Source organism: Perognathus longimembris, chromosome 10 (genome assembly GCF_023159225.1).
Source record: "Perognathus longimembris pacificus isolate PPM17 chromosome 10, ASM2315922v1, whole genome shotgun sequence".
Taxonomy (NCBI): Eukaryota; Metazoa; Chordata; class Mammalia; order Rodentia; family Heteromyidae; genus Perognathus; species Perognathus longimembris.
In genome coordinates, this window is record NC_063170.1 from 1,629,628 (window position 1) to 1,656,512 (window position 26,885).

The 26,885-nt window shown below is 54.4% G+C and overlaps 1 protein-coding gene across 2 annotated transcripts in view; it reads left to right on the forward strand.

The window, feature by feature from the left end:
- Positions 1-26,885, forward strand: part of Zcchc14 (zinc finger CCHC-type containing 14) — a 51,544-nt gene that overhangs the window by 2,363 nt on the left and 22,296 nt on the right. For both annotated transcript variants that reach the window (XM_048354989.1, XM_048354990.1), the window contains exon 2: positions 24,195-24,312. In XM_048354989.1, coding sequence (XP_048210946.1) covers positions 24,195-24,312 — 118 coding nt within the window. The remainder of the gene's footprint in view (positions 1-24,194; positions 24,313-26,885) is intronic.

Genomic DNA, 26,885 nt, shown 5'->3' on the forward strand with positions numbered 1-26,885 from the left:
GAAAAAAATTCCAGTTAGCTAGTGGTGTAGTTTGTTGTTGTTTTTTTAATCTTTGGACCCTGGGCTGTGGTCTTTTTTTGTTGTTGTTGGGTCCTGGGGCTTGAACTCAGGGCCTGGGCACTGTCCCTGAATCTTTTTGTTCAAGACTTGCACCCTAGGGGCTGGGAATATGGCCTAGTGGCAAGAGTGCTTGCCTTGTATACATGAGGCCCTGGGTTCAATTCCCCAGCACCACATATACAGAAAATGGCCAGAAGTGGCACTGTGGCTCAAGCGGCAGAGTGCTAGCCTTGAGCAAAAAAGAAGCCAGGGACAGTGCTCAGGCTCTGAGCTCACGGCCTAGGACTGGCCAAAAAAAAAGACTTGTACTCTGCCACTTTGAGCCACAGTTCCACTTGCAGTTTTCTGCTGGTTAGTTGGAGATAAGAGTCTCATGGGCTTTCCTACCTGTGCTGGCTTTGAGCTGTGATCCTCAGATCTCAGCTTCCCGAGCAGCTAGAATTACAGGTGTGAGCCACCAGTGCCTGGCTGACTTTTTCTTTTTCATGGCTTCCTCTAAGAAGTGGTTGTGGTACCTACATTAGGTTTATTTTTTTTTTAAGTCTTACCTTTCTGGTGATATTTATCTCTGGTCTTTGTAAGTTAATTTTCCTCCTAGATAGAGTCTCTGTCTTGTGGTGTTCCAGCTGTCAAGTGGGAAATCCAGGCTCTCTGGTAGGTAGTTGGTTGTAAGGTGTGTCAGCTCTGAAGTGCCTCTAGAATCCTGGTCACTTCTGGCCAGCTCCTGTGCTGTTCGTAGTGTCCCAGCTTCTTGCATCTGTGCCCAGTGCCCGGGACACTCAGATGCCTGGTTTTATGCAGAAGATGGCTGTGCTTGTATCTGAAGGGCAGTGGGTTTAATCTAGAGTAAAACTTTGCTGTGCTGAACTCAAGCTAAAGTGCTTTACCACAAGCCTTTTATAAGAGAGCCTTTCTGTCCAGCAGTGCTATGTTGGATGAGATGAAATCCTCTCCTGGCTCTGGGCATTTAATTTAAATCCAGCTGTGTGACCTCAGCCAGAGGGCCCCTCCCCCCGTGTCTCCCTGTCCCCTTCAAGGACATTGTCCATCCTGTGGCCTGTCTGAGGACTCCATAAGTGACCAGCACCAAGCCCAGTACGGTGCCCTGATTGCTTCTTCCTCCTCTACAGCCTCTCATTTCTGAAGTTCATCTTTAGGCCAGGCACTGGGGGCCCATGCTTGTAATTCCAGCTACGGAGGAGGCTGAGATTAGAGGGTTATGGTTCGAGAAGCCAGTCCAAGCAGCCAAGTCCATGAGACTTACCTCTAATGAACCAGAAAAAAGTTAGGAGTTGAGTTGTGGCTAATGGTCGAACATCAGCCTTGAATGAAAAAGTCAAATGAGAGCAGGAGGCCCTGGTGTGTGCAGGTACATACACGTGTACACACACATTGCAAGTTCATTTTTACTGAGCTGTGCTTCATCTAGGTTGAATGTTTGTATCTTGCTACTTGTTACCAAGTTTGCTGACTTTTTGAGTAGTCACTTGCTCCTGGCAAAAGTGTGCTGTGAATTTCTCCAGTCTCTGGAAAGCTGGGTTACTGTATGGTATGACCTGGGTCCTTTTTCATTAGTTCAGAACAGCTACTGTTTCGTTCTTTTTAATCTTTATTGTAAAGGTGATGGGGTGTTTACAGTTACACTGTTTCTTTTTCTTTTTTACTACTATTCCACCTCTGGCTAAGTCATGGCTGGTACTGACCCCTCCAGCCATACTTGGAGTCTGGCATTTTGCCAGTTAATTGGAGACGGAGTCTTGCAGAATTTTCTGTCCAGTTTGGCTTCAAACTACTGTTCTTCAGCTCTCTTCCTATGTAGCTAGCCCACCGGTGGTGCCCGGTGACAGCAGCTGCGGCTTCTCCTTCTCCCCAGATCCACTCTGTCACCGGGGAACTGCTTTCAGTCACTTGCCGGGCTCTGGTTCTTTGTAACTGTGGAGAAAAGGCCTGGGGCTGGTGAGCAACTCTTGAACTCTCTGGTCAGAGGCGCTGGTGTCCATGTAGCCTGGAGAAAGCAGTGTGTTAAAACTCTGTGTGCGTTCTTCCTGTGAGCTGTGGGGTTTTCTCTTGAACTTGCTGAATTTAGGCAATTGGTGTTCAAAGATAAAGACCTGATTTGCTTTAGAAAATACTTGTTTCATTTCATTTGGGGGAAGTGGGGGGATCTGGAACTCAGAGCCTGGGCACTGTCCCTGGGATTTATTTTGCTCAGGGTTAGCACTCCATTACTTGAGCCACAGGTCCACTCCTGGCTCTTTGGTGGTTAGTTGGAGATGAAGTTTCTTGTACTTTTCTATTTCAAACTGTGATCCTCAGATCTCAGCCCGAGTAGCTTAGGATTATAGGTGTGAGCTACTGGTGCCTGGCTCTTTTATTGCTCCTGTATTTTCTGAAATTCTCATTATTTGCTTGGTTCCCCAAGCCTTCAGTGTGATATTATTTTAAAATTGTTGTTCTGAGGAGTCATAGGGGTTTAAAAGTATGGAGAGTATTAAATAGTTTATTTTCAGAAAGGACACTGTTCTCAAGGGAGGGAGTAACAAGTATGACAACAAATGTACTCACTACCTTACATATGTAACTGTGACTCCTCTGTACATCACCTTGACAATAAAATTAAATTTTAAAAAATGTCGCTGACCGACAGGAGATAGGTTGGGCATCTGCTAATTGCTGCCCGTGATCTGAACTTACCCAGGTTGAGGAGCAGTCTGTGAACACAGAGACGCCTCACCCACCCCCAGTCCACGGGTTCCGGCAGTTGCTGTGGGTGACAGTGGGGCTTGGACACACCATCTTTATGTTTCCCAGACACAGAGACATGTTTGAGCTGGACTCATCTGTGGCAAATACGAAGACCAGAGTTCAAATTCCAGTAACCCCATCTACCCAAGAAAAAGTCATCGTTTTTTCTTTCTTTCTTTCTTTTTTTTTTTTTTTTTGACCAGTCCTGGGCCTTGGACTCAGGGCCTGAGCACTGTCCCTGGCTTCTTTTTGCTCAAGGCTAGCACTCTGCCACTTGAGCCACAGTGCCACTTCTGGCCGTTTTCTGTATATGTGGTGCTGGCCCAGGCCTTCATGTATACGAGGCAAGCACTCTTGCCACTAGGCCATATTCCCAGCCCTAGTCGTTTTTGAAAGAGTTTAAAGTAGGATTTGGGGGGTTGGGAGTGTAGCTCAGGTGGTAAAGCACTTGCCTGGCAAGTGGAGGTTCAATCCCCAGTTCCTCAGAAGCCCTTGGGCTGGCTGGGTGTGGTGAGTGAGGCACCTGGGAGGTTGGGTGGGAGGCGCTCCAGTTCCAGGCCAGCCGGGGCCGGGTAGTGAAGCCCTGTCTCCAAAGCCACGCATCAGCAATGCACATCACTTGGTGTCGGTGACGGTGTGCTTTTGCCTGGGCTTGCCTTACCCTGGAAAGCTGCCTAGGCAGGGGTGCGGGTGCCGTCCCCCCCGGTGCCACCCCTACCCCCAGCACCTGCCTCCCACCCCATCTGAACACAACCAGTTGTCTGTCCTTCCTTATCTTTTCTATAGCTGGGGGTCACACAGTGTGAACCCTTTGGGGCCTGGCTTCTTCTACGTGGCGTCGCTTCTAAGGAGTGTGCCTCAGCCTCTTTATAGCTAAATAATACTCCATTGCATGGTGGACCACATTGTGTTTATCATTCTTCAGTGGGTGGACTTGGAAATGGTCCACGTCTTTAGTCTTAGGTTGTTCTTCCTTACACCTAGCCCTCAGCAAGTAGTCCTTGAGGCCCTGCACGTGGCTGCTGTGGGTGAGCGCTTTGTTCTTGAGCGGGCTTCCCCCCCCCCCCCGCCCATGTATTGCTGGGCAGCACCATGCAGCCCTGCCCCAAGCCTGCCTGCCTCTGTGGTGGCTGTGGCAGGGAGGGGGCACTCAGAGGCACGGCCGTGGGGTGGGGGCAGGTGTGTCGGTGGTAGTCATAACTGCCTGGGTGTACAGGAGCGGAGCCCGGCCCACCCCCACCCCCCACAGCCTCCAGATGGGACGGTAGCAGAAATCCTTCAAGAGTTGGTTTTTTTCTTTTCAAAAGTGTGGTGCAAGGATGTGGTGCTGTGGTGGTCTCCCCCGGATGTCGGTCTTGTGGAACGGTACCCTGTTTCACACCGTGCATGCCCAGTGGTGAGCACTGTAGAAAATGTGGATTTAAACACATTCTATGGCTGACTGTGAACAAGCTCTTGACAAAGGCAGGCAGCCGTGTGCACTTCCTAAGTCGTGGAAAGTGACTGGTGCAAAGGTGGGGAATTGGGTGGCGTGCCCCGCGGTGAGAGGTGAGGTGGAACTGTGGCCTCGCGTGATTTTCCCTTCTCCTCTCACCTTGCCTGCCCCGGGCAGCAGCCTCAAAGTGTAGACTTTGTCTACAGCAGCTGTGGTCACCGCCAGTGGCTCAAGAGCCACGAGGACCCCAGGGCTCTGTTTGTCTCCAGCCTGAGCATTTGTTCCCTGGGCAGCTGGGCCCCGTGTACAACCTGCATCGAGTCTGGCCTCTTTGTATACATTGCTGGCCGGGGGAGCGCTAACCCAGAGTGGGTTTCTTTTCGGGGGTGGGGTGGAGGAGGCAGGCAGCTTTTGTAGGATTAAATGACTGTCTTGTTTTCATAGTGAAGTTCACGATGTAGGCATTCTTGGTGGCATCTCCGTTGACAGCAGAAATTTAGTCCTATCTTGCAGTTAGAGCGGGCCTGCCAGCCAGCCACCACATACAGGCATTGGCTGGTTGGTACTTGAGCGGCTGGCCTTTACCCTCACCTTGAGTCAAGACCGTCTGCTCTTGTATCAGCCTGCGCCCATTGGCCTCTCACCTCAGCAGGTGTGTGAGTGCCTGCCTGGCGTCGTGTGCTGGTGCTGTGGTAGACGCGGCAGGCTCGCATCCTGTCTGCGCGAGTCCGCCATGATGGGCCGAATGCCACCATCGTGTGCCGCCTGGGCTGGCTGCCGGTGCCGGAGCCACTGCTTCCTGGCCGTCACCGTGCCTGTTTGCACCCGCACACTGCATGGCCTTCCTTTGGAGCTGATAACATCCTTGGAGCACAGAGCTTTTGGACAGATTTGAACCCAAGACTTAGGCCTTGCGGGAAGCTGTTGGAGGCGGGTGCACTGGTACACGGCGTTTGTTGGGTTGATGCCTGCCAGCTCCTTCCAGACTGGTTAGAGCACTGTCAATTTTTTGTTATGTCTGGAGAAGTAATTTCTACTACTCTAGTAGAAATTATCCTTAGCACGACTCGGTTCCAGAGGAGACCTGTCCCCAGTGGGGACTGGAGAGGCTCTGGCTGTGGGCCCGGGGCTGTGACGTGGCTGGTGCTCACAGCACTCCCTTCTTGGTTGTGGCGGACACGCTGCCTTTGAGAAGTATTGATGGCCAGGTACAATGGTCAGTGTTTCTGGTCTGGGCGCAAAGGCGGATGTTCCAATGGCAGGCCAAGCCCACAGCTCCAGGACCAGGGCTGCACAGAGCGCGGCCCCCAGGGCCTGCGGGCCGGGGCTGGGCCCCTGGAAGCCCTTTGCCTTTCAACTGTCTTCTCTAGACCAGTGCCGTCATTCAGTTCTCTCCTCCTGGCTCCTCTGTTTGAGGCTAGCTTCTGCTGTCCTGTCCTCTTTACCCCCAGGGACAGTTTGAGGTCAGATGCCCCAACTATGCCGTTAGCTTGTTTGTGTTTCTCTAATGGTTTTTGTTTTTTTGGTCCATTGTGGAGCTTGAACTCAGGGCCTGGGCGCTGTCCCTAAGCTCTTAAGGCTAGTACGCTACCACTTTGGGCCACCGCACCACTTCCAGTTTTCTGGTGGTTAATTGGAAATAAGAGTCTTACAGGCTTTGCTGCTTGAGCTGGCTTTGAACCTTGATCCTCAGATTTCACTCTCCCGAGTAGCTAGGATTGCAGGCGTGAGCTTTTTTTTTTTTTTTTTTTTAAATGAACTTTTTAAACAAAACCTAACCCTTGCCTCAACAGTATTCCCCTCGGCTGGCCACTCTTGTCGAGTCCCTGCCTGCCCTGTCCCCCCTCCCTGCTGGACTTGGCACAGGCTCAACGTGCTTCCTCCAGACTCTGTGTGTGTGTGTGTGTGTGTGTGTGTAAACACATTTAGTACATACCAACAGGTGTCTCTCCTTCCCCTTCTGGTGACCCTGGTGCAGTTACTGGCACCACACCTGCTTCTCTGGGCTCTCACCTGACTCAGTGCCAGTGCCTGCCACATCCCGTAGCCTCTCTGATCTATATATAAACAGGATTTGAACTCAGGGCCTCATGCTTGTTGGGCAGGTGCTCTACAACTGGAACCATGCCCCCAGTCCTTGTTTGCTGTAGTTATTTTTCAGGTTAGAGTCTTGAGTTTTTGTCTAGGGACAGCCTCAGACTGTGATCCTCTGTTAATGTGTTCTGTGGAGCTGGGATGATAATTGTATACTGTGTCTAGCTTATTGATTGAGATGAGCATTTGGTAACTTTTTGCCTAGATTACCTGTAAATCTTGATCTTCCTGCTCTGTTTCTTAAGTAGTTTTTTAAATTAAGATTTTTATTTTAGCTGGGCATCGGTGGCTCATGCCTACAATCCTAGCTACTCAGAAGACTGAGATCTGAGGATCACAGTTTGAAGCCAGCCTGAGGAGCCTTGAGACTCTTGTTTCTGTTTATTTTAGCCAGTCTTGGAGCTTGAACTCAGGGCCTGAGCACTGTCCCTGGCTTCTTTGTGCACAAGGCTACCACTCTACCTCTTTTTTTTTTTTTTTTTTGGCCAGTCCTGGGCCTTGAACTCAGGGCCTGAGCACTGTCCCTGGCTTCCTTTTGCTCAAGGCTAGCACTCTGCCACTTGAGCCACAGCGCCACTTCTGGCCGTTTTCTGTATATGTGGTGCTGGGGAATTGAACCCAGGGCCTCATGTATACGAGGCAAGCTCTCTTGCCACTAGGCCATATCCCCAGCCCCACTCTACCTCTTGAGCCACAGCGCCACTTCTGGCTTTTTCCATATATGTGGTGCTGGGGAATCGAACCCAGGGCTTCATGTATACGAGGCAAGCACTCTTGCCCCTAGGCCACATTCCCAGCCCAGCCTTGAGACTCTTAATCTCCGATCAACCACTCAAAAACTAGAAGTGGCGCTGTGGCTCAAAGTGGTAGAAGCACACTAGCCTTGAGCAAAATTGCTCAGGGGCAGCACCCAGGCCCTGAGTTCAAGCCCATGACCAACAAAAACAAAAAGACTTTTAGAATGGATAACACAATCTGGTGTGAGAAGTTAGAAAAGTACAGAAAGATTTTGAATGGTAAATGCTCCTGACCCAGGATGTCCTTGAGGGTCAAGTAGTATTGTGTTCCTTTACCTGGCTGTGGGCAGCTTTCGTTTCTCACCTCAAAAGCAGAAGTTCTTACCTGGTATGGTGGTGCATGCCCCCCAGCTCAGCGTTTGGGAGACTCAGGCAGAAGTCTTGAGTCTGAGGCCAGCCTGATCGGCATAGTAAGACTCTCTTAAAATGCAAACATATGAACAAACCACAAGGCATTGGCCTCCCCTCCATCCTTCCACCCAGCTTTGCAGACCGCGCAGGCGCAGTACTTAGAGAGGAGGAGCTGTGTGATTCTCCACACACCCTCCCTTGGTTTCTGCTCTGGCTGTCCATCCTGTCCTGCAGCAGGCGTGTCAGTTGGTCCGGAGTTCCTGCGCTCTCATCCTGTCATGAGGACACCCTGTAGGAAGAAGGGGTGCCTCTTGGGTCCTCTGGGTGGGCCCTTGCCCCCATCTTACTGTGCCATTCACAGTATCTGCACACACACTAGGGCCCTGACCCTTCACTTCTCGATAGGCCCTAGGCTCTCTGAAGGTAGAAACTAGGAGGTGGAGCTGGACAGTTACTGCCAACACCTGCCGCAGCTGCTTGGGGCCAGCGATGAGTGACCAGTAGTTTTTCCGTTTTATTTTTATTTATTTATTTATTTTGGCCAGTCCTGGGGCTTGGACTCAGGGCCTGAGCACTGTCCCTGGCTTCTTCTTGCTCAAGGCTAGCACTCTGCCACTTGAGCCACAGTACCACTTCTGGCTTTTTTTGTTTATGTGGTACTGGGGAATTGAACCCAGGGCTTTGTGCATGCTAGGCATGCACACTGTACTACTAAGCCACATTCCCAGCTCCACAGTTTTAAATTTTTAGTTATTTATTTAATTGTTGTAAAGGTGAGGTAGATGTACAGAGGAATTACAGTTACATGAGGCAGGTAATGAGCACATTTCCTTTCATACAAAGTCTTCAGTTGCTTCTCTCTCCCAGACTCTCCCTCTTGTGTGCGCGCGCGCGTGTGTGTGTGCGTGTGTGCGCATGCATGTGTGTGTGAGGTACTAGTGACTTTGGTATGGCTTTGGACTTTTTGTGGGGGAGGGGCATGAGTAGAAGTTCATTATATATTACTCAGCCAAGCATCAGTGGCTCACATCTGTAATCCTAGCTACTCAGGAGACTGAGATCTGAGGATCCTGTTCAGAGCTAGCCCCAGGCAGGAACGTCCGTGAGCCTCTTATTACCCATTAACCACCAGAAAGCTAACGCGGAGCTGTGGTTCACTAGCCTTGAGCAAAAAAGCGCAGGGACGGTGCCCATCCCGAGTTCAAGCCCCAGGACTGGCAGAAAACAAAGCGAAACCAAGCATACGTTAGGTGTGTTGTACACTGAATGTGTTGTCACACGCCCGTGTGCCTCACGTCACACGTGTTTCCTATAACTTGGCGCGGTTGTACTGATGTCTCACACCCAGTGTCGTCTGGCCCAGAGCTTGTGTTAGTCTCCAGTCCTCTGGCTGACTAGCCCGTCTCCTCCGGTCGGTGCTCCTGTCCGTGTGGTGTTGGAAGGTGCGCCAGCCCTCTCTGAGTCTGGCCCCGGCTCTGTGCTCCCGTCTGAACTTGCGCGTTCGCAGTCGCGTCCTCGGTGTCCCTGGTCCCTCGTGGCCCCCGGCCCTCAGCGGCCACTCACACTTGGGCGTGCTGCCGCTCCCCGGCCCTTGCTTCTTGCTCTCACGTGCCGGTCCTTCCGTTGCGTCCTAGGCTCCTGTCCTGTGTGGTGGTGGGCTCCGTACGTTTCTCTCAGGAGACCCACAGGAGTGGGGAGGCCGTGGTCCAGCGGCTGCCCCCGGGGGCCAGTGGGAGCACGGCACTGGGGCAGGTGATAGCGTGGACGGACGCCAGCCCTCTCTCGGTCTCCCCCGTGGCCATTACCTGCTGACTGTTCTCTTCTATGTCTCCTACCTGTTTAACCACGGCTGCATGCTCCTGCCCAAGCTTTTATTGGGAGAAAGCTCGGATGCGAGCGTGGCTTTGTGCTGTCTCCATCACTAGCGCACAGGGAGGTGGGCGAGCAGTCTGAGCTGATGGTGGGATGCATGGGAGCCCTCAGGTGGCACGAGCACCCTTGGTAGGCCTGTCCCCTGGGACTGAGCGGTCACCCGGCACCAGCACCCTGGCTAGAGCTGTCCTCTGTGGTTCTGAAGGTGGGGATGGGGTCACTCCTGAGGAGTCGCTGTGGTTCTGAACGAACAGCAGTGTGTCCCGAGCTCCTGGAATGCTCCCACACCTTGGGCTGCAGTTATCTGTGTGCTGTTGTTTGCGCTGAGTGACAGCAACCTAACAGCTATCCCAGTGAATGGTTTCTTTAAACAGCGTCACTAGGCTAGTGATGATAAGGGTGCTTTATGGACCCATCTCCCAATTGTTTGACGCTGCATAGAAGTATCGATAGGATTACTAGAAAGAAACAAATATATTTCCAGGCCTTGTGCTGACTCACAGGGAGCCTAATTAAAATGTTTGTAGAAGTACTGCAGCTGGTTGATGTAGGTGATTTGGTTTATGGAGCGCATAAGCAGCCCCTCCCCAATCATTTTGGGCATTTTAATAAGACTTAAAAGAGCTAGGGAATTAAAAAGAAAAGAAGTCTAGGGGAGCATAGCTGGCAACGTAAATAAGATTGGCAGGACTCCTGGAGGTGCTGAGCGTGGCGGTGAAGCTGCATGGAGGTGAAGCTGTGTGGCGGTGAAGCTGCGGGCAGTGTTCCCCGAGGGTCGCGTGAGGGAGGACGTGTGCTCGAGAGCCCTCCCTCCTGCTTGCCAGGTGGCACCCAGCCCCCTTGAGCCACCACACCAGCCTCTGGGGTTGCTATATTCAGGACAGAGGCCCACTGTATGTCTGGGCCTGCTTGTACTGTGCTCCTCCCTACTTGGCTTTTCCCGCGTTTCTGGGGTAACAGGTTGCACCCTTGTACCAAGCCGCTGATTGAGAGGGAGCCTCACAAACTTCTGTGCTTCGGCTGGCCTTGAACTGTGGCCCTCCACCTGACTCCCAAATAGGATTACAGGCTTGGGCTATTGTGACTGGTGGGGTTTGACGTCCGGAGGACCGGGAAGATTGAACTCATCAGTGTGTGCTGCATTCTTCAGGGGAAACCAGCGCGCCTCACCTGTGTGCACGCACAAACTTGGTGCCTGCGCCATGGCGGGCGCTGGTCTGAGCCATCTACACAGGCCCTCAGCCCACGGGAGCGTGGGCGGCTTCAGTAGGAAGTACCCTGTGGTACTGGGATTTGAATTCAGGGTCTGGTGCTCACTGGGCTTGCTTTCTTGGTTGGTGCTCTACCACTTGAGCCACCTCCCCAGCTCGGCTTTTTTACTGGTTATTTTGGAGATGGAGTCTGTTAGCCCGTTCTGTCTGGGCTGGCTTTAACCGCAATCCTCCCGATCTCAGCTGTTGGAATCCTGAGAAGCTAGGGTTACACCAGTGCCCAGCAGGAAGGTAGCAGGAAAATAGACTCCTTTACGTTTACCTGCATATTTACCACGATGACACTTTTCATTTCCGACAGGCTCTAGTGTGCTGCTGTGTGTGGTCATTCTGAAAATGCTTGTGTGCTGGAGGCTGCAGTGTTAGGTACCTTCTCAGCGCTCTGCTTTTGCCCGTGTCTCTGAAGGACATGATCACTGAGCACGGGGCTCTTGGTTGGAATGTTGTCCTCATCGATTAGCTGTTCTTCTTTCCTGCATTCCCTTTTCTTTGGACAGGGTCTCGCTGTCCTCTGAGGCTGGCCTTGCACTCACCATCCTCCTGTCTCTGCCTCCCTCCTGGGGGGGGGGGATGTGCCACCATACCCAGCTGTCTGTGTGTTTTGTTGAATTAATCTTATTTGGTGTTCTCTGAGGTTTTTGGAACTATAAACTATGCCTTCTGCTGGATTTGGGGACTTCTCCTGGCATAGCTTTTGTCTCGGGCTCTGTGTCTTTTGGGCCTCTGGGAACCCCAGTTACAGGTGGGTTATGCCACTAAATGTTGTGTCGCCTACAGGTTCCTGAAGTTTTGCTCCTATTTTTCTTTTCAAGCCTCCTTCTCTCTCTGCATGCCTGTGTCTGTCTGTCTCTCTGTGTGTGGGGTGTATGTATTCTGTAGGACTCTTTATACAGAGACATCCCTAAGTCCAGCAAGATGCCAAACCATCTGATAGATGTTTTAGTTCAGGAAATAGTATTTTCTAGTTCTGAATTTTCCATATGAAAACTGTAAGGTCCACTCCCAAGGGGGCTCCATGCAGAGGCCCCCCCACCTGTTTAAGTCTGTGCCCAGTACCGGCATTACCCAGGTCACGGGCACACCTGGAGGCCATGACCTCCCCCTCCTCTGAGGTCACATCCAATCCACCCGGCCACACCTCCCACCTTTCCCTATCTAATCAGCTCAACACGAGTCCCGCGCTCTTTCCTTTGCTCTCTTACTCCCTTCTCTCTTTTTCTCTTCTTCCTTCCCCTCTGTCTCCCTGCACCGCCATCTCGTGTGGGCTGGCAGTTTCCTTCCCCCCCAGTAAACTCCTTTCTGAGGAGCCTTACAAACGCCTTGGCCCTCATCGAGGCTGGCCTGGGCTCGCTGTCCCAGAGCCCGTGTGTCTCCGGCTCACAAAGCCCCGCGGGATGGCGTGGGAGGCCCCACTGCAGCTCCTCCGGAGCCCCAGGGCTGCGCTGGCTCTCCTCGCACCCCGCCTGCTCCTCCTCTGCCACGCGCTGGGCACTGCCCCTGACAGCCCAAAGGCAGGCCACCACCGGAACGTGCTTGCGCTGGGCACTGCCCCTGACAGCCCAAAGGCAGGCCACCCCCAGAATGTGCTTGTGCTGGGGCTTGCAGGTGATGGTTTTTGTATCTGCAGGAGGTTGCTCAGCTGCCAGCCCGGTGTCAGTAGTGCAGCTGCTTTTGCAGTCCACATGCTGTGCTGCATACGCACCCTGCGTCCTCGCAGGGTTAACTTGTCTCCTGGGAGAAGGTGTTTTGTGAAGGTGCGAGGTGACTCAGGGCCTTGAGATCAGAGGGTCCATTTGGAGGGTGGGTACACTGCCCTGCCTGGCCTGCGCGGGTGCTGAAGAGAGGGGAGGTCAGCTCTGTGGGTGAACGTGTGGGGTGGAGCAGGTGTGACAGAGGAGGGTCTGGTTACACTGATTGTGGGAGGTGAAGTTGAACTTCCTCTCCTGCGGGGCTGTTGGGGCGGTTGGTTGCAGCCCTCGCTGGTCGATTCCTTCTGTACCGGTCTAGAGATGTGGCCTCTGAGTCTGAGCGGCTTTGCCAGGGCCGTGTCGCTGTGGGGCTGTGGCTCCTCCTGCTGGCCCCAGGATTCCCGCCCTCAGCTGAGACCCTGACTTGGGCTGAGGCTGCTGTCCCAGGCCCACAGGGCTTCGTTTTAGCGTGCTGGCTGCTTCCTGTGGTCCAATGCAGGCAGCCAAGTCTGACGTCAGGAAGCCAGCTTTCCACCTTTGTCTACTACTGTGGTAACAGTGGACCATGTGAGCCAGGCGCTGCGGCCCAGAGACACCCCAGCAGGACACTGGAGGCGAGGCAGGGCCTCTCCTGAGCTCAGGCCAGTCTCATAAGCAAGGACAGCGAGACCCCTTCTGTAAAGGGAAGAAGGAAAGTAATACCCTCTTGGCCTTTATAAAGCTCACTGTTTAGCAGTCTTTTTTTTTTTTTTGCCAGTCCGGGGGTTGAACTCAAGGCCTGGGCACTGTCCCTGAGCTTCTTTTTGCTTAAGGCTAGCACTCTTCCATTTGAGCCACAGCACCACTTCCAGCTTTTTCTGTGTATGTGGTGCTGTGGAATTGAATCCAGGTCTTCATGCATGCTAGGCAAGCACTCTTGCCACTAGGCCATATTCCCAGCCCCTGTTTAACAGTCTTTAATGCAAGATAATTCCCTGCACCAACAGCTGATACCGTACATGCTGGCCTGTGGTGCAGCACCGAGGGTCCCTGTAGCTTGTGGCCCGCCGCTCCCTAGCCTTTGGCGCTGCGTGGCTGGGAGAGGTGCTGCGGTGAGGGGCTCTGCCTTGTGCCGGGCGGGGCCCCTTGCGAGGATTGGCCTTCATTCCTGCCTGGCGGAGCCCTTTGGACGCGGCTCTGTGTCCCCTTGCGGTCCCTGCCTGCCGTGGGCCGGTCTGTAGCCCCTGTGGTGCTCCTTGCCCACCTGCAGCTCGGATGTGAGTCCTTGCCACCCCCCGGGAGGAAAACTCCCAGGCTGGGACGCGAGCAGGAGGCTGGTGCAGGGCCCTCTGCTCTCCACGGCCGGCCCTGCGGGTGGCAGGCCCTGCGGCTAGGCTGCCGTCGGTGGGACGGGGCGGCGGTGGTGTGAGGAGTCAGGCGGCTCCTCCGCTGGCACGGCTGGAGTCGCGTGAGTCCAGGGTGTGGTGTGGGGTGCAGTCAGACCTCCTCAGCTTGTCTGTGAAAAGGCTCTCCCCAGTCTTGTTGCTTTCCTGCCGGGCAGTGCCTGTGCAGACATTCTGCTGCGTGGCGTGGAAGGCTTTTCTTTCCGTGAAGAGCAGTCGCTGGAGGCGAGCCCGGCTGCCGCGTTGTCTGCAGGGAGCAGGACAGACCCGAGTGTCTTCTGCCAGCCTCTCTGGGCCTTAAGGGTCAAGCCGGGAAAGGTGCTGCTGTGACGCCCAGGACTGAGGCCGGCCATCAGGAAGGCCGGTCCCGGCCGCCTCGCTGCGGGGTGGCCCGGTGCCTCGCGCCTCCGTGTTCAGCACGCGCGCCTTTCTCTCCTCTCCTCTTCGCCCCTCGTCGCTTCCGTATTTAAGGGGTAGAGCTTAGGCTAAGGCATCATGAAAGGAATGTTTTTGTGTGGATTTAAAAAAATTTTTTTGGTTCGTGCTGGCTTACATTTGGCTGCAGTCAGCAAATAGCTTTCACTGTTAAGCTATCTCTTTTCTTGTTCAGAGTTTAGAGACATATAATGACTATTTTAGTAAAGTGCTTACACGTCCCTTCTTCATTTTGCGCATGGGTTTGTTACACGGAGGTCTCCTTTCTCTTTTTGCATCCACTTGGAAGTATTTAGCGTGTTCCTTCTCCTGCACAGACGGGCAGGCTTGGGAAGGAGATTGAAATCAGCACTGCTCCACTGGCCAGACTTTGTGTAAGGGGCAGGCAAGCAGAGTCCATGTGTGCCCGAGGTGCTAGCCGCTGTGCTCCCCAGCAGCCCTTCCCGCGCCAGCCCCGGGCCGGGGAGTGGCGGCCGGTGCCTCCGGCCAGCTCAGCCTCGGGAGCCTCGGACGCCTCCCAGGCCCTTGGTCGCGGCCGTCCGCCTCCTAAGGCCCGGAGGCCGTCCTCTCCCCTGAGGAGCAGGCCTCTGAGGTCTGGATTGGGCGCCTCCTCTCCCCGCAGCTCCTCGCCTAGCGCTGGCTCGTGTGGGTGTGCTGGGGGGGGGGGGGAGGTAGAGGCGCCTTGAGGGGGAAGTGCAGTTACGTTGTACTTTTCCATTTCATTCATATCTTGTAGGAAGGAATTTATATTTAGACCCAGTCTTTAGCTTTTTTCCTAATTCTACAAGAAGTGACTGTCCCGTGTCACCTAGAGAGAAGTACTGCCAATGTTGGGTGTGCTCTCCGTTGTCCCTTTGCAGTGCCTGTTTGTATTGATAGGGTCCCCTACCTGTCTGTGCGCATTCTCCATGTGTTTTGTCTGGAGTTATTCTGAGAAGACGGCTCCATGTGCCGTCCTGGCTGTCACTCTGCATCCTGAGCCTCGGCCCATGCGGGATGCGTGCGTGCGTGCGTGCGTGCCCCGGAGGTGAGGGCGCCGCGGCTCTCCCTGGGCACGCTCCTGCCCTGCCCACCCTGGAGCCCCTCCCCCTCGGCCAGGGCTGGGGGGTCAGAGCCCAGCAGCAGAAGGGTCGCCACCCCGCAGGTGCACACCTGTCGGCACCACGCCTCGTGGAAGCTGCAGCTGAGTCCTCGCCTGTAACGCCAGGAGCCATCGATCCTTCACGCTACTTCAGATGGGAAGTGCTAGTTTTAGAACGGACTCACGCCCGTCATCCCAGCTGCTCCTCAGGAGGCTGAGATCTGAGGATCATGGCTCAAAACCAGCCCCCATGGGGTTGAGACCATGAGACTCTTACCGATCCAATGAACCAGCTAAAAGCCGGAAATGGAGCTGTGGCTCCAGTGGTGGAACACCAGCCTTGATTGAAAAAAAATAACAAGAAGGGGGCCCCGATTTGGAGCCCCAGTGCTGGGTGTGCACGAGTGTGCGCGCACCCACCCGCACCAGAGGCTGGGCGGCTCGTCCTGCCAGAGCCTGGCTTTTGTGTGGAGCAGGAAAGGGCCCCCTGCCTGCTCCTCACAGGAACGCGGGCGCCCAGGTGGCCGTTGGAAGCTCTGCTGCCCAGTCCCCAGGGGAGTCAGGGCAGGGCAGAGAGCCTCCTGCCTGCTTGCTGATCCAGCTTGCAAAGAGTGCTTGTCCTGGGGTAGGCCTCTCCAACTTGGTTTCTGTGGCAGCACTGTGTCCACTGAACGCCCTTCCAGCCCCCGTGGCCACAGAGATGAGGCCATGGCCCGTATTTACTGCCTAGCCCATTTGGTAATCCTCATCCGAGCCCTAGGGGGTAGGTACCATTATCTCCCCTTCCCGGTGGGGGAGGCTGGGGCCAAGTGGGTGAAGTCTGTGGGCAACGTCACTCAGCCAGCAAGGAGTTGATGGTGTCTGAGCGGTCCTCGCGGCAGGCCCTGCCGTGTCCTGTGTCCCGGCCTCTGGCTGAAGGACCAGCAGCCACACTCCAGTCCACTCCCTCCCGGGCTGGCTGCGTGGCCTTGGGGAAAACGCTAGGAGAGGGTGCTTTCTTATCTTTGCCGTGGAGACACGATGGTCTTTGTATGGAGCAGTGAGTGCAAGGATCACGTGGAAACCTGCACCCCCGAGGGTTGGTGACGGGACTCGGCTCAAGTGTGGTGTCCTCCTGCCAGTTCTCATCACGGCGTGTCTTTCACGGCCTCTTCAGTGCCCATCCAGCTGTTTCAGCCTGTGCCTTTCGGTCTTTTCTGCTGGGACAACCAGGCTTCCTCTCCCCCTGCTGCTTGGCAGCATCCTAGTCCCTCGTGGCAGCCAACCCTGTGTTCATTGGACTCCCTGTTTTGCAGTCACAGACAGTGCAGTTCTGAACAGCTTGTGTATCATGGATGGGTATCATCTGGGGGTGTAGGGATCCGAGGACACAGTCTAGCACCGTAGATGCTCTTTCCCAGATGATTCTAAGGGGGTCCCCTCCACAGAGCTGTTACCCGCTGTGTGCCCTTTTGAGTTCCCTGTCTCGATTACAGATGACTTGCTTGCACTCGCTGCAGCCAGGCTTTGCTGCCTAAGTTTGCAGCGGTCACACTGCCAGGGTTTTCATAGCGCATGCTTGCCACTGCCTGGACGTGTCTTGGGGAGGATGAGGCTGGGTCTGCCCCCGGTCGTCAGCGGGGCTGTGGTGGGCGGTGTGTGACGGTGAGCCTCCTGTGGCCTCCCTGAGGAGGGGAAGCGCCGTCGGCTGGCCTGTGTGGTCCAGCCCTTGCGTCTTGGGCGGGCCTTCTCCCTCTGTGCTCTGTCTGTTGGCGCTGCCCTGGTCTCCACAGCTGCCAATAGAATTTCTGCCCCACGGATGGCACCAGAGCGTCTGAGGACAGAGCCCGGTGTCCCCGGGCAGAGTGCTTCTACTCGAGAACGGTGGGAAATAAGAGTGCTTGGCAGGACCGCAGTCTGGAGGAGCAGCCGTCGGCCGAGCGGAGGGGTGTGGGCTGATGCCGCTGGTGGCAGGGACCCCACGCTTTCATCTCAGGCGCAGGCCTGTGTGGCTTGGGGGGCGAGGCCTGGCCGGTGTTTGTGAGGAGAACTCAGGGGCAGACCCCGGCAGCCTGCCCGCCTCCTGTGGTCCTCGCTGCTGCCGGCCCTGCCGGAGCCCGCCAGGCCCGGCAGGCCCCCCTGCTCCCGCCATCATGAGAGCCAGGCTTCCCACGCTGTCCCCAGCAGGTGACCAGGTGTCCACAGACACCTGCGTGTGGGGCTCGTGGGGCAGGTGCACGCCTCTCACACTCAGCACGCCTGTGACGTGACCTCACACTCGGAGTGTGCGCAAAAGCCCATGAATTATTGGTCCCCAGCTGGCGCAGCCGGTCCTGGGGCTTGAACTCGGGGCCTGGGCACTGTCCATGAGCTTCTTTGGCTCAAGGTTAGCACTCTGCCACGTGGACCACAGCTTTACTTTGGTATTTTTGGTAGTTTAGTGAAGATGGACTCATGGACTGCCTTTGAAGTCAGCTTCATCCTCCAGTCAGCCTCCTGAGTAGCTAAGATTACAGGTGTGAGCCACCAGTGTCTGGCTGGAATCAATTTTCAAAAGCTTAATTTCTAGGCCTGGGTACTGGTTAGAGCACCTACCTAGCAAGTGTGAAGCCTTGAGTTCAAACCCCAGTGCTGCCAGATAAATACTTACTTCTTCAACGTGTGGTTCTGGTCTGGGAGTTCAAAGATGTGGCTTAAACATATGGTTGCTTTTTTGTTTTGTTTTGTTTTGTTTGTTTGTTTGTTTGTTTGTTTCTTTTTTTTTTTTTTGCCAGTCCTGGGTCTTGGACTCAGGGCCTGAGCACTGTCCCTGGCTTCCTTTTGCTCAAGGCTAGCACTCTGCCACTTGAGCCACAGCGCCCCTTCTGGCTGTTTTCTGTATATGTGGTGCTGGGGAATCGAACCCAGGGCTTCATGTATAGGAGGTGAGCTTTCTTGCCACTAGGCCATATTCCCAGCCCTTGTTTCTTTCTTTCTTTTTTTTTTTTTAAGGAAGGAAAGGTTTATTTGGCTTGGGGTTGCAGAGGTTTTAGTCCATCATGGCAGGGAGGGTGTAGTGGAGCAGATAGCTTACAACATGATGGCCAGAAAGCAGTGAGAGAGAATGCCTGGCTTCCTATATATTTCCCTTTTATTCCATTCAGCCTCCAGCTTGGGTGCAGTAAGAAAGAGAGAAAGAGCGAGAGGGAGAGAGCGCTTCCCTTTCCTCTGCTCTATTTATTTGTTTATAGAGATAAAGGTTGTATTTGTTTACTTATTATTATTAATTTTATTTTATTTCGCTGGTTCCAGGGCTCAAACTCAGGGCCTTGAGCTCTTACTTGTCTTGCTTGCTCACAGCTGGTACTTTCTTGTTCATACCATGCTTCCAGCCCAGCTTCTTGCTGTTTTTTTAAAAATGTAGGCTCGAACTCAGAGCCTCATGCTCTTGCTTAGCATTCAGTTAATTAATTAGTTAATTATTTTGATGTTCCTGGGGCTTAAACTCAGGGCCAAACTTGGCCTTGTTTCTTTTTTTAAAATTATGCCTGTACTGGAACTTGAAACCAGGGCCTGGACCCTGTTCCTTAGCTTTTCTGGCAAGACTGGCACTCTGCCACCTGACCCACAGCCTCACTGGGCTTTTTTGGTGGTTAATTGGAGATAAGAGTCTCATGGACTCTCTTGACCTGGCTGGGTTTGAAATGAATAATTTAGTATTTGGGGCACTGGGTAATCAATGCAAGGAGGGCCTGTGCATGCTAGGCACACTCTTACCACCGAGCCCCACCCCCAGCCCCACCATTGACTTACTTTATTTAGAGACGAAGCCTTACTTTGTTGTACAGACAGGTCTTGAGGTCCTGAACTCAAGCACATCCTTGCATTTCAGCCTCCTGAATTGCTGGGATTATAGGTGCAAGGCACCACTCTCAGATGCCATTCAAGTTTCTAAAAGATATACAGAGCTATGCATTTTCATATTATTTGCAACAGGAGAGGTGGATCAGAAAGAACACTTAGTAGCCTGCATTCCTAGCTACCCAGGAGACAAGAGTTCTGAGGATCACAGTTCAAAGCCAGCCAGGGCAAGAAGTCTCTAAGACTCTTATCTCCATTTAACCACTAGAAAACTGGAAGTGGTGCTGTGGCTCAAAGTGGTAAGAGTACTAGCCTTGAGCTGAAGAGCTCAGGGATAGCGCCCAAGCCCTGAGTTCAAGCCCCATGATGGACCCGAAAAAAAGAAAACAAACACAAAACTTATTTTTGAGAATATAATTCATGTTCCCCCTGCTTAATTTTAAAATTAAAAAAACAACAACAAAGGCAGACACCAGTGGCTCATGCCTATAGTCCTCAGAAGGCTGAGATCTGAGAATCGTGGTTCGAAGCCAGCCCAGATAGGAAATGTTCACAAGACTCTTACATCCAAAAAGCTGGACGTGGATTGTGGCTGGGGTTAAGCCCACACTTTTGTCAGGTTCTTGATCCGTTTCCTGAACTGAGGTCATGTCTGCGGGACAGCAGCCGCGGCCCCCGCGCCTCTTGGCCCTGTGGTGGGGCCCTGGGTGGGTGCTGCCCGGCTTCCCCCAGGTGTCTCCTCCCTGGCTGTGGGGAGATGCCTGCCGGGGGCCACGTGGGTGCCAGGTGGCAGGTGTCGTCCTGCCGCCGTAGCCCAGCCCCGAACGAGGACCTGTGTGCCACGGCCGAACTGGGAGCCGCTGGGCTGGGCCTCCAGGGGCCGGGAGCAGGAAGGGACTGGCGGGAGCTTTGGTGGGGGCCGGAGGCGGGGCCCTGGGACCTGGGCCTCCTTCCCTGCGCCCTTCCCCGCGCTCCTCGCCCCTGAGCAGAGCTGCGCTGGCAGGGGCCGGCGCTGGGTCAGCTTAGACCGGTTCCTAGGACGTTTACGTTTACTCACCCAATAGGCCATGTGAATTTGGGGATTGCTTTTTAGTTTACACATCCCCCCATGCCAGCTTTGTAGCAGGCATTGTGGTAAGAACAAGAGAGTGTGCTGTGAACAGAGAAAAGACACCCCCCCCCCAACACACTTGGTCGAGCACAGACAAGCGTGGCTGAGACGGGGGCAGTGGGCCGAGGGGGGCACGGCCAGTGGTGGCAGGAAAGCGGTGGTGGCGGGGAAGGGCAGCTAGGATAGGGAGAGAGTGTGGGGTTCACTTGGGAGCGGCGGGCGGATAGCTGGGGAGCCGGTCTGAGCTCCGGTGCGCAGCGCGGAAGGCGACATTGGGTGCTCCTCCGCCTGGCTCCTCACAAGACAGTCCGGGTCCCGAGCTCTGCGGTGAGGGTGAGTCAGAGAGCATCTGAGTCACGTGGCCCGTTTCCCTGACCAAAAATAACCCAAAACAGCGTTTCTGGGAAGCTCCTGGGAGGCAGCTTTGAATGCAAACAAAGGAGCGAAGTGGAGATAAAGGCTGGAAAAAGTGTACATTTGGGAGACCGAGAGAAGTGCTTTGGGAGACAGTATCGGAGAAAACAAACGCTTCACTTTAGAGTTATAGCTTTGGAGCCTTTTCTCTCCTGCCTGTGTGCTGGGCATGCGTGTGTTTTGATTGGGTGACGTGCGCGCTCCCTCGGGCTCAGAGCTGTGTAGCTTGGAACTGCAGCCCGCAGCCCTTCCTGTCTGTGGGCAGGAAGCTCTTCCTGCCCTCTTCCCAGCCGTGGCCCTCCCCTGCAGCCAGCCAGACAAGGCCTTTCCGAGCCTGCACTGAGGGCCACCTTGAGGCCCAGCCTGGCCACCGACTAAGCCACATGAAGAAAACAAACACGTCGAGCTGGGCACCAGTGACTCACTCACGTCTGTAATCTTAGCTACTCAGAAGGCTGAAATCTAAGGATCAATCACCCTTGGAAGCCAGCCAGGAGAGTCCATGAGACTTTCTTTTTTTTTTTTTTTTTTTTTGGCAGTCCTGGGCCTTGAACTCAGGGCCTGAACTTCTGTTTGCTCAAGGCCAGCACTCTGCCACTTGAGCCACAGCACCACTTTTGACTTCTTCTATATATGTGGTGCTGAGGAATCGAACCCAGGGCTTCATGTATACAAGTCAAGCTCTCTTGCCACTAGGCCATATTCCCAGCCCCTTCATGAGACTCTTACCTCCAAGAAACTACTCAGAAAAAGCCAGAAGTGGTGCTGTGACTCAAGTGGTAGAGCACTAGCCTCGAGCACAAAGAGGCTCAGGGACAGCTCAGAGAGGGAGCTCAGAGAGAGAGCGAGAGAGGCTGGCTCTTCCTGCCCACGTGCAGAGCTCCTGACCGAGTGGGTGTGCAGGACACTGGTGGGTGCCCCTCCCTGTCTTGGGCCCTGCTGTGGAGAGGGGCTGCGGTCTGGGGTCGGAATGCACCCTCCCCTGGCTGTGCCCTCCAGGTCTGGGACTGGGAGCTGGGGGCGGGGAGGGCTGTGCCAAGAGCCGCTCCCCTGGCCTCCCGCTGGACGCCGGTGGCCAGGACAACACGCCGCCTGTCCTGTCGTTTGGAGACCCTTCCGAGCAGGCCATAGCGTGCGGAGGATTGGGAGCCAGGCAGCCAGGACCCTGTGTGTCGTGGGCATCGTGTCATGGGAAGGGGGCTCCCTTTTTAAGAAGATCTTCAAGTCGTTATCCAAAGGTGTTTGAGCCTGGCATGCGAGTGGGCGAGTGCACTGCGTCTTGATCGGTGTCGCCCTCCTTCTTCCTGTAGGTTTTCACACCTGTATCCATGGAATAGGATGGCTCTTCACCCACCCTCCCTCTCCGTGAACACCCGCCACCACCCTCCACCCCCGAGTTCTCTACTTGGTTTTTTTTTGTTGGACTGTAAGTTTATCAACTGGCCGTTGGTTGATAAAGGAGAGGTTAATCCCCTCCTCCTATGCCATATTTTATTCAAATTGTTTGTGTATATATGCATATAGCCCTGTATGTTCTCATGTATGTTTATAATTTAAGATCTAATTTCCAAAAATGGGGGGGGGGAATAGTACCTTTTGTCACTGAACCTGACTTATTTCACTTAACCTGATTTTTTTCTAGGTTTATCCATTTCTCTGAAAATGATGTGTTACTCTTTCTGATGGAGGAGTAAAATTCCATTGTGTGTGTGTAACATTTTCTTTTTCTGTTCTTTCCTTCTTTCTGTTGTTCTGGACCTGGGGCTTGAACTCAGGGCCTGGGCACAATACCAGAGCCTTTGTGCTCAAGGCTAACGCTCTGCCACTTGAGCCACAGCTCCAGTTCTGGCTTTTTGGTCTCATGGACTTGGCTGCGCAGGCTGACCTCACACCGAGGTCTCAGCTCTCAGCCTCCCTCGCAGCCGCAGGCACCCAGCTTATACCACACTATCTCCATCCGCTCATCCATTGTGGGGCTGCTTCCGTAGTGAACACGGTATGCAAGTGTCTTTCCGGAGTCTCGACTGTAATCTTTTGGATACATGCCCAAGAGTAGTATTGCTGTGTTAGAGTGTAGTTCATCGTTTAGATTTTAGAAGAACCTCCTAAGTGCATTTTAAAATGGTTGCACTAGTTTAAATTCCCAGCAGCATATCAGGGCTCCTTTACCCTCCACCCCGCATGTATCTGTAGATACATGAGGAAAAGCATAAAAAAAACCCCAAACTCCAAGCTGGGCACCAGTGGCCCGTGCCTGTCATCCTAGCTACTCAGGAGGTTGGGCTCAGAGGACCACAGTCCAAAGCCAGCCCAGGCAGGAAAGGCCATTGGAACCCTTACCTCCAATAAAACTACTCAGAAGAAGCCAGAAGTGGCGCTGTGGCTCAAGTGGTAGAGGGCCAGCCTCAAGCAAAAGAAGCCAGGGACAGCATCCAGCCCCTTAGGGCCAGCTGAAAAAAAAAAGTTAGCAGTTGGACGTTGAAAGGAATTGTGAAGTCCAAGGTAGACTGCTCAGTTTAGTTCGTTTAGAAAATTAGCCATGAACCTGTGGTTTGGTGGTTTTTGTTTTTTGTGTGTGGTGCCGGGGTTTGAACTTGGCATTGCTCTTACTAGCAGGTGCTCTGTCATGAAGCCGTGCTCCCATCCCCTTTTGCTTTATTTTTCGAATAGGGTCTTACTTTTTTGCCCTTGGATTTAACACTTCCATTTTCCATCCAGCCGCTCTTCCCATCTGAATTGGGACCCAGCGGGCAGCCTCCTGCTGTGCTTCTCGGTCCTCAGCAGCAAACCCCTGCCGCACCGCGCCGCAACCTCGGGCCTGACGGGGACGCCGAAGGGGAACGTATCGCCAGTTTTTATTCTGAATGCAGTCTGTTTGTGCTGTGACATTTCCAAATGCTGTTGAGCGGGAAGGTGGGACCCGCCGCAGCCCTCCCCTGCCGGCCTGGGAAAGCCCCTCCCCTTCTGCAGGCCTCGGGGACCAGCGGAGGACTCGCACTGCTCTGCGGGTTGTGTCACGCCTCCAGGCTCACTGGAGATGGGATCTGTGGGCTTTCGGAACCTCCTGTCTCTCCCCCCCCCCCCCCCCCGCCGCCTGTTAATTCAGCCCAAGGGAAGGGAAAGTGGGGTGGGGTGGCACTTGGGTCTGGGGGGGTGTTGTCCTGTGTGTCCGTGCTCGGTGATTTGCTGGGGAGAGGCAGCCGGTTCCCTGACAGCTGCTTCCGGGTGCGTCTCCATGTGTCCTGCAGCCGACTGGGTCGAGTCTCTGTGGAGGGAGCTAGTTAGCAGGCTTTCTGTTGGAGGTGCTGTCGTGAGTCAGCGGTGCGTACTGAGGACTCTAGAACATGCTGTGGACCGGCTCCGGGCCTGTGTGGCTTCTTTGAGGCCCTGTCACGGCGTGTCGAGACGTTTTGGTGTTAGATCCTGTGGTGTCATTTGCCTCGTGGGGAAGCGAGCGTCGTGTGTGCGGTGGCCGCGTGGCTGGCAGCCCCCTGCGGTCTGGCGGTCACCGACCCCCGCGGCCACTCCATGGCAGGTGGAGTTCCCTGGGCTGTAGGGCGATGTGGAGGAACAGTAGAAGTCAAGTGGTGACTGTACAAGTACACGGAAGGGAATAAAATGACTGTTTTGTCCCTTCAGATTGCTCCCAGAACTGAGACCCCAGTCCACAGTAACAGTCTGCAGAACGCCCTGCACACATCAGCACATTCCACGGAGGATTCGCTACCCAAGAGGCCTCTGGGAAAGCACAGCAAAGGTGGGCGCACTGGGCTTCCAAGGGTGTCTGAGGGCGGGCGGGGGAGGGGGGCGCTGCACGGAGCCGCGGGCCGGGGTCTCATCGCACCTGCTCAGATGGCCGTCAGTGCCGAGCGGGGGGTCTGAAGCTGCAGGCTTACCTACCTGGCAGTGGGAATCTCAGATCTCGGTGTTTGTGAAGCTGAGAGGAAGCCAAACAAACCCCACATCCAGCCCCGGAGCAGGTGCTGAAGGTGTCCTGGGGTGCCGCCGCCTCCGGCGAGGCTCCTAGAGTGGCCAGCAGCGTCGAGGAGGTGCGTTTCCACGTCGTGCCATGGAAATGCGGGGTCCTCGGTGGGCACCAGTGTCTGACAGAGCGGCAGCTGTCTGCCTGCTCCTTGTCCGCCGAGTAACCATTCCTCTTCCTCCCAACACCCAGACAGACGCACTATAACCTCTTCCGTTGTGGATTTGTGCCACCCGCCTCCCAAGTACAGCCTGCCTTGTGTGGTCTGCCATGGCTCCCAGGCACCCCCGCCCCCCGCCCTGCTCCCCGGCTCCCAAACACTGCCTCCCAGTGCTGCCCGGCCTTGGGCCCGCGCACACCTCTGAAGCATTACGCCTGGTTTGCCTGTTTGCAGCCTGTGCAGGTTTGTGGAGGGTATTCCAGGTGGGGCCATCTGCAGAGTTCCCGTACCCACTCCATGGCCTAGAGGCTCACCGCCCCTTGCCCCCTGTGGGGCGGCTCCCGAGGCTGCGGTGATGCCCGCACAGGACACCTGGGCAGACCCTGGAAGCGCAACCAGGCTTGTCGGCCTTCGCCCCCATCCCGGCTGGGGCAGTGGGTCCTGACCCCTCCTCCGGGTGGGGTGGCGTGGTGGGCCGTGGGTCCCGGTGCTTCCCTGCCTCCAGGGTTTTGGCAGAATTTGGCTCTCAGTCCTGTGAAGTGGGAGCCAGTGTTCCTTTTGTTGAGATGAAGGCCCGGGGCGTGGAGGGGTCGGGCAGCCGTGCCCAGGGTCATGGGAAGACAGCCTCCCGTCTGGATTAACTGGGACCTGCAGAAGGGCCTGGCCTCCTTGACAGTCCTGTGTGTGTTGGAGTATTGTACTCTGCTGACATCCTCCAGCCCCGGTCTCGTCTTGTCTCCTGGCGTCACACAGGTTCCTCTGCCCTGCACCAGGCCCCTTTGCAAGCCTACTCCTGTAGCCGCTGCAGTTCATCTCGTGGCTGGCGCTGTGCGCATGCCAAACGGGTGCTGCCTCGGTACACAGGCGAGCTGTGCACCTGGCCCCAGCCCACTGGTCCACGCCCACCTGCCCACCTGCCCACCTGCCCACCGCGGGCTGTGTCCTCCTGTGCTTCCATGGAAGGGGGATCTCTTACCTGCTTTGCTTGTCTCCGCTGTGCACCCCTTTGGTTCTACCCCCATTTTTTGAAGGAAAATGCAGTCAGACTTATTAGAACTTCTAGAGTTGTTAATGTGGCATGTTGTGTCCTGATAAGACACAGAAAGATGACCAGAGTAGTTGTGATAGTGTCGTGTTGGGTCACACCGAACCAGCAGCTACTGGAGGCCAGCCGTCCAACATCACGCTGTCCATTGAGGCAACCACACAAAATTAAGAAAGCCAGTTGATAGTTTACAAGTGCCATTACGCGACGGGGACTTTGAAGAACACACTTTTTGGCTGAGCGTGTATAACTCCGAGCTTCTTGCAAGGCCTGAAATGCTAGTGGGGCATAAAGGTTAGTGAGACTCAATCTCAACAACATAGGCCGAGTCTAGCAGCTCATGCTTCAAGTCTCAGGGACTCCAGAAATCATAGGTAGGAGATTGGTCCTGGACAAAATGCATGACTCGCTCTGAAAAGCAACTGAAGCAAAAAAGGCTGGGGACATAGCTCAAATTTTAGGGCAACTATCAAGCAAAAGAACCCTGAATTCATTCCTTAGCACTCCCCCCGCCTAAAAAACCCTCCTTGAATTAATTCCCCAGTACCATAAAAAACCGCACAGTGAATAAACAAAACAACAACAAAAACAGTTTTTGTTTTGAGTTTTATTCTGTGCATTTGCCGGTCTGGGGGACGGGTCTGGAGGCTGTCCCTTAGCTCTCTTGTTTAGTGCTAGTGCTCTACCACTTGAGCAGTAGCTCCACTCGGGGCTTTCTGGGTGGCTAAGAGTCTCAGGGGATTTCCTGTCCAAGCTGGCCTTGAACTACGATCCTTGGGTCTCAGCCTCCTGAGTAGCAAAGATGACAGGTGTGAGCCACCAGTGTCTGGCTTCTTTTCAGTTTATAAGTGAGAGCTGTTTTCAGGAGGGTAGAACAGGCAGCATCTGCCCTGGCCGAGTAGCTTCTACCCTTGATGTTGTCAGGAACTTGGGCTGCGAGGTGTCCGTTCTAGAAAACGATGCTGATTCTTTCATCGCCTCCTGTCTTCTACAGTACTCTTCCATTGTGATTTCTCTTTTGACATAGTTTTTGCAGCTATTTGCTGAATCTTTTATTGGGCAACTGGAAGCACATAGGCGACGCTACAGGAAACTGCCAGTTGCTGAGGCTTCAGGGGAAGGGGACTCGGCTCTGGAGTCGCC